The sequence below is a fragment of the Geotrypetes seraphini genome, chromosome 17, assembly GCF_902459505.1.
Source record: "Geotrypetes seraphini chromosome 17, aGeoSer1.1, whole genome shotgun sequence".
Lineage (NCBI taxonomy): Eukaryota > Metazoa > Chordata > Amphibia > Gymnophiona > Dermophiidae > Geotrypetes > Geotrypetes seraphini.
In genome coordinates, this window is record NC_047100.1 from 13222433 (window position 1) to 13243542 (window position 21110).

Genomic DNA, 21110 nt, shown 5'->3' on the forward strand with positions numbered 1-21110 from the left:
AACAAGACATTAATTAGGCCGGCATGTCATTAGGACCGCCTTTCACAAAACATGTTGATCATGCAGTGACAAGGCAGAGGCCATAATTCTAAGAGGTGACAGAGGTCGTTTGCTGAATAGCAAACCATTCCTATTCTACATCATGGGTGTTCTTCTGGCTAAGTATCATTGTGATAAACCAGATAAAAATAGTATATTCTTAAGTTACCCTCCCCCATTTTTTTTTTGTTTACAAAATCGCAAGAGCAGTTTTTGGCCCTTGCCGGTGCGCCAAATGCTCTGTGCTGTTCCCGACGGTATGCCAGCTGGCACTAAAAACCGCTCTCGCAGTTTTGTAAAAAGTGTGTGTGTGTGTGTGGGGGGGGGGGGGTTAGTCTTGCATTTTTCTTGTATGAAAACTCCTGTCTAGGTGAGGAGGGAGCTCCTTCCACAATTGAGGGGCTGTTGATGCAAAAGCAGCGTATGATGGAAACGCACTACATTTTGTTCTAATGAGCATAGAGTCTCAGCAGGAATATTAAAGGATTAGGAAGCTAGCCAGATAGACAGGGAGGCCAGAATTTCTTTTTTTTTTCTTTTTTAAAAGAGGAGGAGGTCTGAGTAAAATGATAATTAATACAGTCCTTTATGAAACTGGTGACCAGTGCTTCTCCTTTAAAAGGGGGGTGTTGATGTGGTCAAGGGAAATACTTTCTGTACTTGAATGTAACTCACCTTGAGTTTCAACTGGGCAAAAGGTGTGAGCTGAATCGGAATAACTTCAAAAAGAAACCCCCAAAACCTGGCCTGAGAAATTAGCTTTACTGCTGTATTCTTTTTTTTAATTTTTTTAAATTCTTTATTCATTTTTAAACGTACAATAAGTGCATCAATATAATATAGCAAATAGATCATAAATATATCACTTAATAGTCATCAAGAGTACACATAAAATGCTATTAACCCCCACCCTCTTCTCGGCTCCCTTGAACGGTTGCACTGGTGTGTGTGTTTGGTTGGTTGGGGGGTATGATTGTGGGGTGCTTGGTGTATGCTTGTTGTGATTTGTGGTTGGGTGTTTGGGGTCTGCGTGTGTTTGTCTGGGGATTTTCTGGTACTTCAAAATGTCAATTGTGTTGGACATCCAACTAAAGGGTTTTTGTAATATGCCTTATTTGTTGCCGTGATTTTCACTTGTTGATTTCCCTGGCTGTTCAGCTTTTCTCTTTTCTTCCCGCTACTGGTTGTATGTTCCCTTTGCAATTGCTAATAAAGATATTTAAAAAAAAGAAAAGAAAAGAAAATAATAGAAACTGGATTAATCCGTTCCTGGGTCCCACAAACGGAAATTTTAACAGGAAATACACTGGATTTTAAGGTAAAATATTAAGCAGCATTCAGATTCTGGGGCACAAACACACACATACAATGTGCAGGGTGTTCGGATTCCAAAGCAGAGTTCGGATTCCAAGACAAAATGTAGTACAGAAAAAAAAGTTCGGATTCCAAAACGTTCGAGTTCTGGGGCGTTTGGATTCCGAGGTACCACTGCATTATATTTACGCTCCCCCACCCTAAAGTGGTATTCCTCAATACTGATGCTATTTACTGACTCCATTGCACAAGCAGGTGGTTTTATAACAACCTATGGATCACTGGCATAGCTAGAAGTCTATTTGGGGGGGGGGGGGGGTCACAAAAATGGACCGGGGAGGGTGTTTCTGATATTCTTTTACCCCCACAGCCATGGCCACCCGCCACAATAAAATATTACCTTTCTGGCAGTAAGCTCTACCAACTGAAGACATCTGCCATCTGGGTCACGCCTGCCGCAGCGCTTAATTCACTCAGGCGTGCTTCAGCTACTAATGCTAGCTCCCCTGCGTAAGACCTGAATTGATCATGTGTAAGAGAACCAGCATTAGCGGTTGAAGTGTGCCTGCTTTATTAAGTCATGAAAGCAGACAAAGGTGAGAGGGCTGAGGTCCCCCATGGCTAAGCCACTGCTATGGATAAAGCTCTGTTCTACCCGTGGAAATATTTTTGAAAAAGATTATTCTCCAGATGCCTGAGATGTGATTTTTTTTTCACTCTCTCTCTATTTTCTATTACTGCTTCCATCAAATTATGAAAATATCCTCTTCCTTGAACTCTGGGCTTTCTTGATTATTGGTTCTGTTTACTTTTTTCTTAACCTAAAAGTTCTCTTGAGCTTCTTTGGCTTTCTATCTGAACTAATCAATAATAATAAAAGGCTAAGCACGCATGCGCTTTTCAAAAATTGTGATTCCTGGTGGCGTGAGGTGTACTTCTGTGCCAGTCCTCACGGCGCCTGTGTGTGACTGTGCAGGAGACACCAGCGACTCCTCCCTCCCACTCCTTTTCAAAGCGGCCTGCTGAGGTTCGCTAGAAGAAGGAGTCGGGGTTGCCACTGCCGCCACACTCACACGTCTTCCAGCAGCCCCGCCCACCGCCATGAAGCAGGAGAACCTGTCCTCGGTGCGTCACCGTCCACCCTCACTCGCCGCTGCCTCTCACTCGCCGCCTGCCCTCTCTCCCTTCCCGTGTCCTCGCCGTGTCACCTCCCGCCCTCACTCGTCGCTGCCGCAGCTGCTGATCCTCTTCATCAGAGCAGCCTGCGATCGGGGCCGGCTTTAAAGAACCTCGCAGGCCGCTCTCCAACCTCAGTAGCACGCTCCCTCTGACGCACGGGATCACGTCAGAGGGAACGTGCTACCGAGTTGGAGAGCGGCCTGCTAGGTTCGCTAAAGCCGTCCACCACGATCGCAGGCTGCTTTAAAGAGGAGCAGGCCAGAAGATGCTGGGATGGAGGGAGGGTAAGAATGGGGCCAATACAGGGGGGGGGGCCAGGGGGAAAGGGAAAGGGGGCTGCTTTAGGGGGAGGGGTGTGCTTGGGACAGACAGGTGTGCTCGGAGGGGGTAGGGGGAAGACAGAAGGGGCCATGGAGAGACAGGAAGAGGGAAAGGGGGCTGCTTTGGGGGGAAGGGTATGTACTTGGGAACTACAGCTGTGCTCGGGGGGGGCAGGGGGAAGACAGAAGGGGCCATGGAGAGACAGGGAGAGGGAAAGGGGGCTGCTTTGTGGGGAGGTGTGCTGGGGACAGACAGCTTTGCTCTGGGGGGGAAGACAGAAGAGGACCATGGAGAGACAGTTAGGGAGAGGGAAAGGGGGCTGCTTTGGGGGGGAGGTGTGTCCTGGGGACAGACAGCTTTTCTCAGGGGGTGGGGAGACAGAAGGATACAGACAGCGGCCATGGAGAGAGAAATAAAGAAACACAGACAGACAGATCTATTCTAGCACCAGTTAATGTAACGGGCTTAAAGACTAGTTGCTCTATATTTATTATAAACCATGTCAGGGGGGTTTACAAAACAAATCCGAATGATACTCCTCAAAATGGAAGAAAAACAGAAAATACACAATAATAAATAATGAGGCAAGGAGAGCTTACAAACCACTATATACCGTATGTGACATAGGACACACAAGGAAGTATTCTTGGTTTTTCTTCTGTCTTGAATTCTTTCCCACGTCACGTAAGCCAATTCTTGCAGCTGCAATAACATTAGACATATTTCCAGATACTAGGTGTCCCTTTTGCATAGTGATTGGGATTCCTTCTCTCTCTCATGAGCTAGAAATGATGTCTTCACAGTGGTCCCAGTTTACTTATAGAGCAAAGCCCAGGCATATGAATCAAACCCAGATCCTCTGCATGACTGAACCACTGGACCATCCCAATGTCATACTTTGCTTGGTGAGAGGTTGAAATAGAACTGGATCCTTCAGACCTTAGATTGTTAATAATGCTAGACTTCATTTCACTGGCCCATTTTCATTTCTGCACTCGGAATATTTTCCACTCCATGAGCACTTGAGTCGAGAGAATGTTAATTGCCCCCAGTAGAATCAAAGTGCACCGTGAAACCATCTTAGCTTTAGAAAAGTAGAGTGGAGGTCACAGAACATAACCTTCAATTTGCTTTTTCTCAAGCTGTCTGTGGTTTATTTTAACTGTTAAAAGCAAAATTAAAATCCATCTTCTGTTAGATGGTTCTCCATCTATACTTCCTATCATGTATGCCTGTCTGGGTTTCTGCTTCATGGTGAATGATTGTATGTTTTTGCATTGAATTGTCATTTCCACCCTTGGGTAGCCTTGGTTTTCTTCAGCTTCCTACACTTCACACGATTAGGATGACTTCAATTAAGAGGTGAGCCTTTTGCTAATTTTCCCTCATCGTGGAACATGTTATCAGCAACTATAAGTAGCATTACAATCTGTTTAGGTTTTTGTAAAGCATTGTGTAGTAATACTTTTTCTTCTTCATTTTGTTATTGTGAACTGATTTTTGTTATTGGTTTTAGAAAAAAAAATGATATCCTCTATAATAAAATCCTAAGCGTGCATGCGCACTTAGGACGGCGTGTTTCCTGACAGTGTGACATGTCCCTCCGTGCCAAATTCCATTTTCAAACATGGAGGCAGGAAACACACCGGCGACTCCCCCCCTCCCGCCTTCACTCACCACCAGAGAAACCTCCATAGTCATCGGAACGGGGGAGGGGGGCACAGACGCCCCCTGCTGGCATCTACTTCTCCCCCTCGCCTGCTCACCCGCCCGCTGTGTTTAACTTCAAAGAAAAACGCTGTGCCGTGCCATCTTCTCTCCACTGTGGCCCGCTCTCTGACAGCTTCCTGTTTCCACTAGGTCTGGCCGCAGTGGACAGAAGACGCTAAGGCCAGCAACAGCGCTTTTCTTTGAAGTTAAACACTGGATGGGTTGGGTGGAACAGTTTTGAACTGGTTTTGCTCCTTCCTGATGAAAAGATGGGAGAAGGGGCTGGGTGGGGGTAAAAATGGGTTTGGATCTGGGGCTGAAAATAGGGGACATGTGAGGGAAGGAGGCTTTACTAGCACCCGTTAATGTAACGGGCTTAAACACTAGTATATATATATATATATATATATATACGAGGGTAAATCAAAAAAGTACAGGCAAAATACATGTTATGGTTTTAATAGAACTGTGAGCAATTGAGCAATTGAACATATCACTTTTTCATATAGTCCCCATGCAAGATGACACATTTGCTGTATCATTCAACTAGCTTCTGAATTCCTGCAGTGAAGAAGTTTTTCGGTTGCTCCCAAAGCCAGATGAGTACCGCTTCCTTTACTTCATCATGCTTTGTCTTTTGCTTTCTGGGTCACAGTGATGCATCCATGTCTCGTTGCCGGTGACAATTCTCTGCAGAATACTCAGATCTTCATACCATCTCAGGAACTGGGTTGCAACCTCCACAAGCTGTTCCTTGTGCAGATCAGTAAGCTGATTGGGAACCCATCATGCGCAGACTTCCCTGTATCCCAAGTCATCATGCATTATAGCAAATGTAGATCCATTGCTGATATCCAAATTTGCAGCCATTTGAGACAGCGTTATCTGTCGGCCTTCTCTAATCAAGGCATCCACCCTGTCAATGTGCTTTTGTGTGCGTGATGTTGATGGGTGACCAGAACAACCTTCGTCGATCACACCTGTTCTTCCAGCTTTTAACCTTTTTACCCTTTCATTGATTCATAGTAAATGACGGCAGATAAAGACCCGAATGGTCCATCCAGTCTGCCCAACCTGATTCAATTTAAATTTTTTAATTTTTTCTTCTTAGCTATTTCTGGGCAAGAATCCAAAGCTCTACCCGGTACTGTGCTTGGGTTCCAACTGCCGAAATCTCTGTTAAGACTTACTCCAGCCCATCTACACCCTCCCAGCCATTGAAGCCCTCCCCTGCCCATCCTCCACCAAACGGCCATACACAGACACAGACCATGCAAGTCTGCCCAGTACTGACCTAGTTCAATATTTAATATTATTTTCTGATTCTAAATCTTCTGTGTTCATCCCACGCTTCTTTGAACTCAGTCATCGTTTTACTCTCCACCACCTCTCTCGGGAGCGCATTCCAGGCATCCACTACCCTCTCCATAAAGTAGAATTTCCTAATATTGCCCCTGAATCTACCACCCCTCAACCTCAAATTATGTCCTCTGGTTTTACCATTTTCCTTTCTCTGGAAAAGATTTTGTTCTACGTTAATACCCTTCAAGTATTTGAACGTCTGAATCATATCTCCCCTGGTGCGATGTCCCTACTGAGTCAATATCCGATGGTGAATTTCCACAGATTTCACTCCCTCTTCCCAAAGAAAGCGCACTACTGCATGTTGTTCTTTGATGGTACAATCTTGCAATGGAGCGTCCATGTTTCTGCCCTTGTGGCTGCCACATGACTTAAGGCCGAGCACTGCATTGTACATGGACAAACTATCCAACAGGCAATGTACGAATACATATGTTGCATTTTGCTAGCTCTGTTCTGGTTATTATCTAATTAAACAATTGCCTTTAATTTTTGATTTGTCCTCGTGTATATAAGCAGTTTGCATAAAAATAATTATATAAATTCAACAATTACTACTTTAAACAAAAAAAATAAATAAATTAAAAAATTATATATATATATATATATTTTAAGTAGTTATTGTTGAATTTGTATAATTATTATTATTTTTTTTTATATTTGTATAATTATTTTTATGTAAATTGCTTATATACATTGTGATAAGTAGTACATATAATCATTTATACAATCCAATTTTTTCACTCCCCCCACCTACTCTGTAATACTGATTCTATTGACATCTGGGTAAAAAAAAGAGCTTCCCTTCCAGCTCTACTTAATGCTGCATTTGAAATCATTGAATAGAACTGGTCCCACAGCTGACCCTTGTGTTATATTTCTCTTTACCCTCTTCTTTGTGGAAAGAACTCTATTTACCAACTTCTCTTTCTTCTATCATTCAGCTAGTTCCTAATGCCATTTTTCTGTTTGGGGTCTTCTAGAAAGTCTCATTGACATGTTTGTGTATTGAGCTTGTTATACCCGCCAATACTGACTGGCAGATCTGGGCAGTTTACTTTCTAAACAAAACATAAAAACAGAAAGGAAAGCCAATTTCAGATAGGAAAGAACACAACAAACATACATGGTTATATACACATATTCATTACATTACTTTAAAAATAAAACAACTCTGTTCAGTCGGTGATTTATGGATATCCATAGGTGTTGGAACAGGGGGGCCATAGGGGCCATAGTCCCCCCAAAATTAGTGGTTGGAGTCAGAAGAGTCAGTTATAGCTCTCTCAACTCCTCCACCTACCTCCTCTCTGGCCGCTGTAATTTAAAATCTTCGGGCAGCCAGCAGCAGCAGCGAGGTGAGCCTGCTGCTGTCTGCCTGCCCCAGAAGCCTTCATTCTGCAGCAACTTCCTGTTCCCATTTAAGTGGGATGCTGCAGAATAAAGGTTTCCAGAGCAGGTTGATGGCAGCAGGTTCACCTTGTTGCCGCTGCTGGCTGTCCAAAAATTTAAAATTACAGTGGCTGGAGAAGAGGTAGGTGTGGGAGTCTGGAGCTGGAGAGAGAGGTCATGCCACAGGATCCTGCTGGGGGAGAGAAGGCAGGGAAGGACAGATGATGCATGGGCTGGGGGGGAGGGGTGGGAAGGACAGATGCTGCATGGGCTTTGAGGGGATTGAGAAGTCAGGGGAGGACAGATGCATGGGCTTGGGAGGAGGTTGGGAAGATAGGGAAAGATAGATGCACACGGGCTGGGGGTTGGGGAGGCAGAGAAGGATAGATGTACGGGGTGGGTGGTTGGGAAGGGAGGGAAAGAGATGCACGAGTGGGGGTGTGGGAAGGGAGGGAAAAAGATGCTGCCGATGGGAAAGGAAAAGAAGGGGAGAATGGTTAGATATAGGTGTGTGGAGCAAATACTCCATTAAGTTTCTAAGTAGCATGTTTTGAAACTAATTGAAGAAAATATTTTTTACTCAATGCATAATTAAATTCTGGAATTTGTTGTTGGAGGATGTTATAAAAGCAATTAACATAAATGGGATTAAAAACATTTGGTCAAACTTCATACTTTGTATACCTGGAGAAAGCCATTGCTTATCCCAGAGGTTGTTGAGTAGCATAGAATCTCGCTACTTTTTTGGGATCCCATCAGGTACCTGTGATTTTTTTAAATTTTTTTTTTTACTGCTAGAAACAGTTTTGTGTGGTGCTCCAGAGTCTGTGCTCTTTCTGCTTTATCCCATGATCCGCTTACTCTAAAAAAGGGGTTCTTGACTCAGTCCTCAGGACACACCTAGCCATTCAGGTTTTCAGTGTACCTTTAATGAATATGCATGACAATTTACATGCACTACCTCCATTGCATGCAGATTTCTTTCATGCATATTCATTGTGGATGTTCTGGAAATCTGAGTGTCCCAAGGACTTGGTTGAGAACCCCTGCTCTAGAACTACAAATCTATAGATGCAATATGGTAAAAACCAGGACTAGCTCAATCTGGCAGGAAAATATTGAGCTAGCTGCCAACGCCTGAAACCTTTAACCAATCTGCAGCAATTGTTATGCATTAGGAGAAAGAAACAGCACTACGTAGCAAAAATGTTTTTCTAGTCCAGTTGGCAGTTAAAATAATCATATCATGAAGTGACTTAATTCACTGTGATCTTTCTCTCTGGAATGTGTCTCTTCAGAAATGCCAGAAGCAACTCTATGCAATTCCTCAGCTGGGTTTCCTTCTGGAGTTCCTAGGATTTAATCTGTGTAGATAACATGTCTAGATATGCTTCAGAGTTCTTTCAAATCAGGCCAGTGTCACCCAACACAATTAGAAGTATTTCTATACTTTTCTGCCATATTTTCCGATGATATTGCTTATCACTTGAGGATATTCTGGGTTCCTATTCATTGTACAGAATAGGTTGCTTGGCACTGACATGTCTACTAGCTGTTGTAATGCTGTTAATTCAATGTAGGATTGTGTTTTCAAATTGTAATTGCTTTTAGTTAACCGTCTGGTTGAGGCTATTTTCCTTTCTTTTCTGTGACTCCAGGAAGAACATCGCATAGCATGGGTAATGATTAAATAATAATTATGCACAATTTTTTCTTCTTCCTCACAAGGCGTTCTGTGAAAAAGGCAAAATATAAATTGACTTAAACTTCCATTCCACAGGGTAAACAAACATACCACAGAAAGGTACCAGCACTTAGACTCAGTTGGGTACATGCTGTGACAATAGTGAATTCCACTTTTGTTCTGCCAGAAATGAGATGTTTTGGCAAGCTAGCATGCTGTACTAATTTACTCACGGGGCATGATTTTTTTTTTTCTTCTACTCTAGATGACATTTTCTAGTTTCTCTGCTCACGCATTTAATTTACAAATCAAGTTGCTTTTCAGTGTTAGTAGGGTGGTCAGTTCCATGTCCAGGGAGAGAAGCGGAGCCCATTCTGACTTTATTCTCTATGCATGGAGGCAGATATAACCCTGCTTTTCTTAGGGCATACAACTGTTTGCATTTTATTGGGGGTAAAACTAAGACTGGTTCATATCGTTCATTCTGGATATGGAGAACTGTGACCATTATAAACACAGCTGACTCAGAAAGGCAATTGAGACGAACTGTTATTATGCCAGAGTGTATTCGCCAAAGTAAAAAAAATGTCTACGTAACCCCCCCTCATAGAATTCCTAGGAGCATCAGAGCTGTTATGGTCACGGCTGGTGCTAAAAACCATGCCATGGTTTTGGAAAAAAAAGTGTGTGTGTGTGTGGGGGGGGGGGGAGTAACTCTAAACTAATGTGGCACCATCAACCATTTTTGGTACATTCTGATTAAGGAAAGATAAATTATTTGTCTTTGTGTTCTAATGCTGCCTTATTTTTCTTTTTTGTAGGAAAAAGTAGAATATGCCTTCCTGATCATTTTTACAATTGAAACATTTTTGAAGATTATAGCTTATGGATTATTAATGCATCCCAATGCATATGTACGAAATGGATGGAATTTACTGGATTTTATAATTGTAATAGTAGGGTAAGTCATTTTCTACTTGCAGATTGGATGATGAGCTCTCAACCATTTGCCATTTTGAATAGTTTTGTTTGGGTTTTTTTTTTTAGATAAGTTTGCTTGTTTTTGTAGAATGGCAGCATAATATGGCTTATGCAGTTCATTTAGGTCAGCTAATTTAAAACAGTGCTTTGGAGTCGGAGTCGAGGAGTCGGAGTCGGAGGAAATTTCGGGTACCTGGAGTCGGAGTCGGAGTTGCCAAACAATGCACCGACTCCAACTCCGACTAAATTTAGATTGGAATTTTAAAAAAAAGCAAGTTTAAATGTCCCAATTCACAAAAAGTTATAATTAATGACTTCTCTACTGTAAGAACAAAGACCAATGCGTGCAGTGCCTCACGTAACCGCAAAACGAACACGTGCTTCACTATATGGCAAGCAACGCACAATTCGGAGCACCAATGTATTCTCCCTTGTTGTTTACAACTTATTTCCAACGTTCAACAAGGTTTTCAATACCTCGTTGGTAGAAATCACCTGATGTAGACTCGAAAAATTCATCCAACCAAGCTCTCCCACCATACCGCACAACATCTTTTTACGCGCGGGGTCGTTTGTTTACCGGAGTCGGAGTCGGGGAGTCAGAGTCGGAGTCAGAAGTACAAAAAAACTGAGGAGTCGGAGTCGGAACATTTATCTACCGTCTCCACAGCCCTGATTTAAAATACTGAAATGTATGCTTTTCAGTTTGTTTTAATGAAGGGCTAATTAGCATAGGGGCCCTTTGACTAAAGGGTGTTAAGCCCTTAAAATGCAGTCGGTGGACACAAACAGGCTACCCCAGAAATATGTTCAAGCACTTTGTGGTACAGTGGTGCCTCACACAACGAACTTAATTCGTTCCAGGAGCAAGTTTGTTATGCGAAAAGTTCGTTATGTGAAACGCGTTTTCCCATAACAATACATGTTAAAAAAAATAATTCGTTCTGTAGCATAAAATATGCTAAGATGACATAAAAAAAGATAAATTTATCTTGTTAGAGCTGTTAGCATGATATAGAGGGGATATATGTGAAGGGGAGGGGAGACAGGGGTTTTGTTGATCCTTGCTGTGTATTATAATCACCCCCCACATACTCCCCAGTACCTTTTTTAATTCCTTCCATCTTTCCCAGCCAGTGGCGTACAGGCCAGAAGCGCAGAGATCAGGAGCAATTCCTCTGCACGCCTGTGTGGGCCCATGCCGATCTCCGAATGGCTGCAGTTAGTTCTTGTGAGTCCCGCGAGAGCTGGCTGCAGTTAGTTCTTGTGAGTCCCGCGAGAGCTGACTGCAGCCATTCAGAGATCAGCGCAGGCCCAGGCAGTAGCACAGAAGGCTTGCTCTTGATCTCTGTCTGCGCTTCTGGCTGGGAAATTTGCTAGACCACCAGTTCGAGTGAGCGGGTGAGATTAAAGTTGCAGCAGTGGTGGCTTTTTTAAAAAAATATGTGGCGGCGGGGGGAGGTTTAAAAATATGCGGTGGCGGCAGAGGCTTAAAAATATGCAGCAGCGGCGGCAGGGGGGTTTAAAATATGTAGCGCCACTGCACAGGGAGCCAGGCGGAGAGAGGGCAGTTAAGCGATGCAGCTCGGGCGACTTCGTTGTGTGAAACGAAGTTCGTTGTGGGAAGCAAGACCTGAAGTTCGTTGTGCGCAGCGTTCGCTGTGCGAGGCGTCCGTTATGCGAGGCACCACTGTATTTTGCCTAATTGCATATGGTAACCCTTGTATTAAAGCAGGGATCTCAAAGTCCCTCCTTGAGGGCCGCAACCCAGTCGGGTTTTCAGGATTTCCCCAATGAATATGCATTGAAAGCAGTGCATGCACATAGATCTCATGCATATTCATTGGGGAAATCCTGAAAACCCGACTGGATTGCGGCCCTCAAGGAGGGACTTTGAGATCCCTGTATTAAAGGGTAAAGGGGATGGGCTTTATATACCACTTTTCTGTGTGGTTTTCATAATCAAAGCAGTTTACATATTTTAAACAGGTAAGTTAAGTGACTTGCCAAGAGTCACAAAGAGCTGCAGTGTGAATCAATCTCACAAGCTCAGGATGCTGAGGCAACTGCTCTAATCACTAGGCCACTCCTCCGCTCAGAGGGGGTGTTTATGGGTGGATAATGGGCATTCCTACATTATCCAGATAAGTCATTAGTATTAGCATGTGCTAACTGAATAGCACAGAGCTAATGCAGGAGCACTTAACATCTCCATATTAGGAGATGGTAAATCCCTCCCCCCCCCATATTAAATTTTGTATATAAATTGTATTGCACTTTTTGTTGGCATTAAAAACTAAATAAAGTTAAAAAATTTTTTTTTTGCAAGCTCTTCATGCCTATGAGAACATTAGCACAAGACCTGCAAAAAAAAAAAAAAATTACCCCCCCTCAAAAGGCCTTGAAAGGTTCTGTATTTAAATCTGGGATTGGTGCATGGGAAAGTCACTTGTTAGAATGCACTAAAGGCTCCTTTTACGAAGCTGCATTAGCGGTTTTAGCGCACGCAGCTTTTTAGCATGCGCTAAACCTGCACTACGTAGCTAGAACTATGCTGGCGTTAGCGTCTACTGCGACGGCAGTTTAGCGCGCGCTATTATGCGCATTAAACTGCTAACGCGGCTTTGTAAAAGGAGCCTAAGCCCAGGTTTTACATACTTTAGTAAAAGGGTTCCATGATAAATATACTACATATGGTGCAGGACTAAAAAACGTGGAGTAAAATGTCACATACAAAAATTTATATCAAATGACAAAGTTCATAGCATACTTGTTTTCAACAGATAATTATTTTCAAAAAATCTTCAGTCAGTATTTAAATGGTAGTGGAAAAACCTCAGACACTCAAGCTTAAGTCCACTTGTTCAGTTTAATAACTATAAAGAACTGCTTAATATGAGTTGACAATAATCATTGGTTAAAAACCACCATTGGGTACCGTTGAGTCCTACCACCTGTCTGGAACCAGCAGCTCTTCTGGAGATCCAGATGTTTGCTACTATCCTATCTGTAAACAAATGAAAGAAAGCAAAACCCTAACCTCCCTGGATAAATGCAGGCTAAAGTCAGTATCCTCTTAGGCTAAGACCATGTATTTCTAACTAAATGTACAAAAGAACAGATAATTCTTTAATTCCTAAACTGATCCTCCCAAGAAGACTAAAAAAATGTTTCTGATATCAAATTTGCTCACAGAGTTTCAGCACACACATTCATATATTTTCTGAGCCACCTCAGCTTTATCTTTATATCCAAGAATTTTGATTCAGAAATAATGAAACTCTTCAGTAATTACCTCACAGTCTCACACAGAGCCTGCTAGTATATCAGTCAGGAATACTGACTGGAAGCAGCTCTGCACCACAGAACGTCTTAAAATTCTAAGACATGAGATCACTCTTAAGGCTTTAGACCTTCAGTTCTTAAAAGAAATTTAGCTTTCAAAAATAGTCTTGGATTCTCCAAGATTCATACAACTGTATACTGGTTAAGACCTTAGCAGATTCTTAATCTGAAAATACTGCAGGAATGCACTCCAGCAGTGCAGCAGAAAAACAGTTGAATATTAAATTAAATACAAAACATTTGCTTTAAACACTCATACTATTAGGCAATCTGAGTTGAATCAATGGTCTTACACAGTGAAGGGATTAAAACTCTCTATTTCCCAGTACTTAATACTTCTTTTTAGTAACAGGAGTCACAAAAATCCAGTTTAAATTTTGAAACACATTTTAAAAGTTCTTATCAGTTTTCCTTTGAAATATAACTCCAAACCTAATTTAGAAATCTCAATAAATCATGAGAAACAGCAGGTATCAGATAAGTTCTTAACTCACAATGCACATAAACTCATCTGTATCCTCCTTCACAACCTTCTCATTATACACCTCATCTCAACAACCCATAAGTAGGTTTAATTTGCAGCGTTTCTCATGAAATTGAACATTTATAGGAAATTTCAAAAATATTCACTCCTTCTATATCACACACACTGCAGAGCTGACATGCAAATTTTCACTTGGCAGCTACACACCATTTCCTCACCAACTACTTGTGCTTCCTTAATCTCTCTGCTCTCCTCTAGCTCAGAATAACAGTCCTGGGGCTTTTAATGAGACAGCTGCTATTAAATGCAGCTTCCCCGAAGCTTCCTGCTCAGACTCTCTGTCTCTTATCTTTTTAATTTCCCTGTAGCTCCCAGGCTCTGTGCATGGGCACAGCCTCTGAGCAACTAGCATTTCCCTCCTGCCTCTTCCCTGTATTTTATATATGTATTATTATACATATATAAAATACAAAATCATATATAAAATACATATATAAAATACATACATAAAATACATATATAAAATATATAAATAAAATACAAAATCATTACATCCATAGATACAAATCAAAAATAGGAATTAAATATCCAAGGAGTTGCACAAGAAATGTTTTTCCAAAATCCTCAGTTCTCGTCAGGGGTTCCAAAAGAGCTTTCCTCTATAGTCACATGCCTACAGTAATTTACGTCAGCAGAGCTCACTCTTAAAGGTAGAGATCAGTCAATTATGACATCAATAGGCCATACCACTACTTACTCTCAATAGGTACCACCTCTTGTTTTTCACAACCTAGCATTCCCAAGAAGCTGCTTATATTCTCTCTCTCTTTGTGATACTTGGTATTTTAAAATGCATTATATGACATGCATTGATAAGAAATGGTTTATATCTTTATTTATATTGTTTTTGTTATAACAATACAGAAAATTTTCTTTCAGTTGTAAGTTGCGTAAAGCAAGCTCTATGGATTGATTTAGGCAGGTGTAACTGTAATAGTACACAGAGTTGTTGATTGAAATTATCTTCACTTTCCATGTATTCATTTTGATATACTGAACAGATGTGGCAAAAGCAGAACCTTCTAAATGTTCAGTTCTTAAGCCGGTATTCCAATCATGTGTTCAGATACTTGAGGGACCTTCTTTTAATTAAAAGATATTTGTGTTCAGAGAATAAGAGATAACCATAATTGGATTCCTGAAACTGCTTTCTGTTTAACTAGAGCTAATGAAATGGAACTGGCATGTTCATTTTTTCTCAAAGTAAAATACTCAGCTTATGTCTTAGCAGCAATAAACCTAAAATTCTTTGTTTCTTTTTGTGCTCCAGACTAGAGGTTTACTAAGTAGATAAGCATTTAGCAGAAGCAAAGTTAATTATATAGTTCACCGAATAAGCAATATTTCCTCGCACGTATTTATTTGTGGGGATTTATTAACCACCTTTTCATGAAGAGATTCACCCAAAGCAGATTACAATACAATGAATAGTAATCAGGTACATAAGACCAATCATACTGGGTCAGAACATGACATAGCACTTTATTTTTATCCCATAAAACATTGCAACGGGTAAAAAAAAACGCAAGAAACTATACAGACATAGTGAATTACAAAATCATATAACCAAAAAATAATAAATCATAGCAACCAACTATCATCCCATCACAAGAAACTTTTGAACCAAATAAATCTTCAATAACTTTCTGAAATTGTAAATAAGAAACAAAGTTAAGTATTAATGATGAAATTCTGGCTCCCAGCAGGCCTCAGATGTGTTTTATAAACACAACCTTTGGATGAAAGAAATGTGAAAAAACAAAACAAATTATGCAAATTTGCTGAAATTATGCAAATATGCAAATTATGCAAATATGCTGAAATTTTTTTTTTTAAAAAAAGATCCATTAAATAATTTGGTAACAAACCATACAGCACTTTATAACAGAAACAAGCAAATGTAAAGATGACCCGCACTTCCACTGGGAGCCAACGTAATTCACAAAAGTAAAACGTTACATGGTCAGTGCTACTCAAATTGAAAATCACACGTACTGCTGTATTCTGAATCAAAGCAAGCCTTCTGAAATGCTTCTTACAGCCTGCAAAATAACTATGGGCTCCAATTACGAAGCCGCGTTAGCGCACGCACCTTTTTAGTACGCCCTAACCCCAGCGCTAGCCGAAAAACGGCCGCTTGCTCAGCAGCTAGCGCGGCCGGCAAATTAGCGTGCGCTATTATGCGCATTAAACCGCTAACGTGGTTTCGTAAAAGGAGCCCAATATTATAGTTGTCAAGTACAGTCAGTACTAATGACTGTACAAGGAGTTGAAAAACAAATTTATCCAAATACAATTTCCATAAAATTTAAAAAAAACGTTTACAAACCACAACATTTACTTGATTCTCCATCGTTAAAGTTCAGTTTAGACCCACTACCAAGAGTTTTAACTTAGGTTGTATAGCATATACCATGCCATTCAAATGGAGGCAATCCTGGGTAAGCTTAGTTGTAATTGCAAAAAAAAAATTAGTTTTTGAGCATTCAATTTTAACTTGAAAGATATCATACAATCTTCTATAGCTGACAGTGCAATACAACTATTATTAAACATGAGCATTATACATAACATACTTAAAATACACAAAATTAATGCATTACCAATCCTTTTCTCCCTCCCTTCCTCACATAACTATTACACTGCATATGCATATATTATTGCAATATTATATATAAATACCTTTAGCAATCCCAAATACCTTTCCCTCCCCCCACTCCACCTCCCCTGGATGTATAAGGAATCTGTAAAAAGGGTATTCCAGCTGAAGTATTAAACCTGCCACAGAAATTAACCATCTGTTCCTCAAGGATAGATCAAAGAATTGTGGCCGTTGAAGATGACAACTTTCTAAGAGCAGCAGATAGGAAAACATTAAAGAGACTGAAGAAAGAATTGGAGGCAGCGGATAATTATTCTAGGAAAAATAATTTTCATATTTTAGGGACTCCAGAAGGGGTGGAAGGAAATAATATTAATAAGTTCCTGGAAGAATTTTTACCTGGAGCATTGTCTCTTACTTTTTCCTCCCCCTTTGAAATTGAAAGGGCCCACCATTTGCCTACCTTCAGATCCACCAAACAGGTAAGACCCAGATCTATAATAGTCAGACTGCTAAGGCATCAGCAATCGCTGCAAATTCTAACAGCATCTAAACAAATAAGACCTCTTAAATAGAGTGATGAACCTTGAGGGACACCACAAGGATTGCTCCAGGTTATAAGAAAGAACACCACTTGATAATACCTGATAAGACTTGGCATTCAAAAAATTCTGAAACCATTGGTCGGTGTACCCGAAAATAACTATAGATTCAAGGCATCCTAGCAATATCTTCTGGTCTACCAGATCAAATGTGCTGCTCAGTTCGAAGTGCAAAAATAGGGCATTCTGATCCTTACTAAAAAAAAGACCATGTAAATAATTCAATAATGATGCCAGGACTGTTTCAGTTCTATACATAGGTCTAAAACCTGACTGAGAAAAATGCAGTAAATTGAACCGCTCCAGGTACTCCAGCAATTGAACATATATAACACTCTCCATCAATTTAAGGAAAAACAGTATTGAAGCAACAGGCCTATAGATACCAAACCAACAGGTTCCTTACGATCCTTTATAATAGGGGTGATAGAAATATGTCCATGATCCACAGGAAACTAACATTGCTCATAACCAATTAAAACAATTTCCTCAGAGTAAAAAATAGTACTTGTTTCAAATATTTTTGGGGAACAAGAGTCCAAATAACATGATAAATGTACATATTTCAAATAAACAGAGGCCAATTGAAAGAAGTGAATTGAGTCCAAGTTAAATCTGCGTAACAAAATTTGATTGAAGAATGAGGTCAACATTCTGTTGTGACCTGAAAAGAAGATCTTAAATCCAGTATATTTGAAAGAAAAAACTGGGCTAAAGCATCAGAAATAGGTGGAGCCTCACAAGATAATCATTTATAATTATCTACATCTGTCAGTTTATTAACCAAATTCCAATCTTACCTACCACAGCAGAGTAGTAGTATCTCCCCCTATGATTTCCCCCCCGTGAGCTCCGCTCAGTTGGTAGGTCCCTCCTATCTGTGCCCTTCTCTTCAACTGCCAACTGCAGACTCCGCCCCTTCTGCCTTGCTGCACCATATGCTTGGAACAAGCTGCCCGAATCCCTACGGCGGGCTCCGTCTCAGGCAGTTTCAAGTCCCAGTTAAAAGCCCACCTCTTCGAGAGTGCTTTTGACTCCTAACTCCTCTCATCTTGGGTTCCGCATCTCCAATCTTATATGTCGTGTCTGTCTGTCTAAGTTAGATTGTAAGCTCTTCCAAGCAGGGACCATCTATATCTGTCAAAATATACAGCATTGCATGCACCTTTCAGTGCTATGTAAGTGATAAGTAGTGGTACTTTTGTCCTTTAAACACCTTTTGTATTCCAGTACGTTCTCTCTTTACAGCTCTTTACGTTCCGCCCATCCCGTTTTATGCCATAAACGTTCCAAATGGTGAACCATTCTCTTCAAAAACAAAAGATCCGAGTCAAACCAAGGATCTGATTTACGGTGTTTTTCATTTGCAAACTCTTGGGGGCAATTTTATATAAACTATTAGTACTTAAAAACAATGGGCCATTTAGCCCCAGTGGTCAACACAGGTCAACATTCCCTGGCTTAGGTGTAAGGTTCGATGCTGTAGATGCAAAACTAACCTGTTTGGAGACATTGCCCCCGCGAGCAACTTATCATCCATACAGGCTGCTGGCACATTTAGGCCTCTTTTTACAAAGCCACGGTTATGGTTGCTGCTCCGGGAATTGCTCCGACATCCAGAGGGATTTAATGGGCATCGGAGCGTTTGTCACACAGCAGCCACTACCATGACTTTCTGAAGGGGGGGGAGGTGTGTGTTAGTCTTTTAAAATGTTCAGCATTACCCTTGTGATGGGTAGCTTGGCAACACATAGCTAGTGCCTGGACTGGACATAAGATTTCAACAAGATATGGAACAGAGCTTCTACTATGTATGAAATATTTTCTGAATCCTGATAATGTGATGGATCAGAAGATTTGAAAATTACCATATACTGTAGAGTAGAATGATTTTCGGCCTCTCACATCCGGAGGTTAACAGCGTTATACTGTTATTTATTACTTTTTATAACCAGAGTTAAATTAAAGCAGTGCACCATAAATAATAATTTCATACAATTTAATCTAATTCTAAGTTTTTTTCTTTATTTATTTATAAGATTTTACATTATTATCAAGCATAACTTGTACAGAAAGTATACCGTATTTTCGCGGATATAACGCGCGCGTTATACGTGATTTTACGTACCGCGCATACCCCTCGCGCGTTATATGACTGAGCGCGGTATACAAAAGTTTTTAAACATAGTTCCCACCCCGCCCGACGCCCGATTCACCCCCCCAGCAGGACTGCTCGCACCCCCACCCCGAACGACCGCTCGCACGCGCTCCCACCCGCACCCGCATCCACGATCGGAGCAAGAGGGAGCCCAAGCCCTCTTGCCCGGCCGACTCCCCGACGTCCGATACATCCCCCCCCCCCGGCAGGACCACTCGCACCCTCACCCCGAAGGACCGCCGACTCCCCAACAATATCGGGCCAGGAGGGAGCCCAAACCCTCCTGGCCACGGCGACCCCCTAACCCCACCCCGCACTACATTACGGGCAGGAGGGATCCCAGGCCCTCCTGCCCTCGACGCAAACCCCCCTCCCTCCAACGACCGCCCCCCCCCCCAAGAACCTCCGCCCGTCCCCCAGCCGACCCGCGACCCCCCTGGCCGACCCCCACGACACCCCCACCCGCCTTCCCCGTACCTTTGTGTAGTTGGGCCAGAAGGGAGCCCAAACCCTCCTGGCCACGGCGACCCCCTAACCCCACCCCGCACTACATTACGGGCAGGAGGGATCCCAGGCCCCCCTGCCCTCGACGCAAACCCCCCTCCCCCCCAGCCGACCCGCGACCCCCCTGGCCGACCCCCACGACCCCCCCACCCCCCTTCCCCGTACCTTTGGAAGTTGGCCGGACAGACGGGAGCCAAACCCGCCTGTCCGGCAGGCAGCCAACAAAGGAATGAGGCAGGATTGGCCCATCCGTCCTAAAGCTCCGCCTACTGGTGGGGCCTAAGGCGCGTGGGCCAATCAGAATAGGCCCTGGAGCCTTAGGTCCCACCTGGGGGCGCGGCCTGAGGCACATGGGCCAAACCCGACCATGTGTCTCAGGCCGCGCCCCCAGGTGGGACCTAAGGCTCCAGGGCCTATTCTGATTGGCCCACGCGCCTTAGGCCCCACCAGTAGGCGGAGCTTTAGGACGGATGGGCCAATCCGGCCTCATTCCTTCGTTGGCTGCCTGCCGGACAGGCGGGTTTGGCTCCCGTCTGTCCAGCCAACTTCCAAAGGTACGGGGAAGGGGGGTGGGGGGGTCGGCCAGGGGGGTCGCGGGTCGGCTGGGGGGGGGGGGGGTTTGCGTCGAGGGCAGGAGGGCCTGGGATCCCTCCTGCCCGTAATGTAGTGCGGGGTGGGGTTAGGGGGTCGCCGTGGCCAGGAGGGTTTGGGCTCCCTTCTGGCCCAACTACACAAAGGTACGGGGAAGGCGGGTGGGGGTGTCGTGGGGGTCGGCCAGGGGGGTCGCGGGTCGGCTGGGGGACGGGCGGAGGTTCTTGGGGGGGGGGCGGTCGTTGGGGGGAGGGGGTTTGCGTCGAGGGCAGGAGGGCCTGGGATCCCTCCTGCCCGTAATGTAGTGCGGGGTGGGGTTAGGGGGTCGCCGTGGCCAGGAGGGTTTGGGCTCCCTTCTGGCCCAACTACACAAAGGTACGGGGAAGGCGGGTGGGGGTGTCGTGGGGGTCGGCCAGGGGGGTCGCGGGTCGGCTGGGGGACGGGCGGAGGTTCTTGGGGGGGGGCGGTCGTTGGGGGGAGGGGGTTTGCGTCGAGGGCAGGAGGGCCTGGGATCCCTCCTGCCCGTAATGTAGTGCGGGGTGGGGTTAGGGGGTTGCCGTGGCCAGGAGGGTTTGGGCTCCCTCCTGGCCCGATATTGTTGGGGAGTCGGCGGTCCTTCGGGGTGAGGGTGCGAGTGGTCCTGCCGGGGGGGGGGGATGTATCGGACGTCGGGGGGGGGCATCAGGCTTTCAGGATGGGGACAGACCTTCAAGGGGGGACAGGACTTCAAGGGAGGACAGTGCACGGAAGTCAGGGGGGGGTGAACGGAGAGTCGGGTAGCA

At 43.4% G+C, this 21110-nt stretch overlaps 1 protein-coding gene across 1 annotated transcript in view; it reads left to right on the plus strand.

Annotated features, from left to right (window-relative positions):
* CACNA1D (calcium voltage-gated channel subunit alpha1 D) overlaps positions 1–21110 on the plus strand; it is a 330148-nt gene that overhangs the window by 84855 nt on the left and 224183 nt on the right. Inside the window, exon 3 of the mRNA XM_033925872.1 lies at positions 9823–9962. Within this exon, the coding sequence (XP_033781763.1) occupies positions 9823–9962 (140 nt within the window). The remainder of the gene's footprint in view (positions 1–9822; positions 9963–21110) is intronic.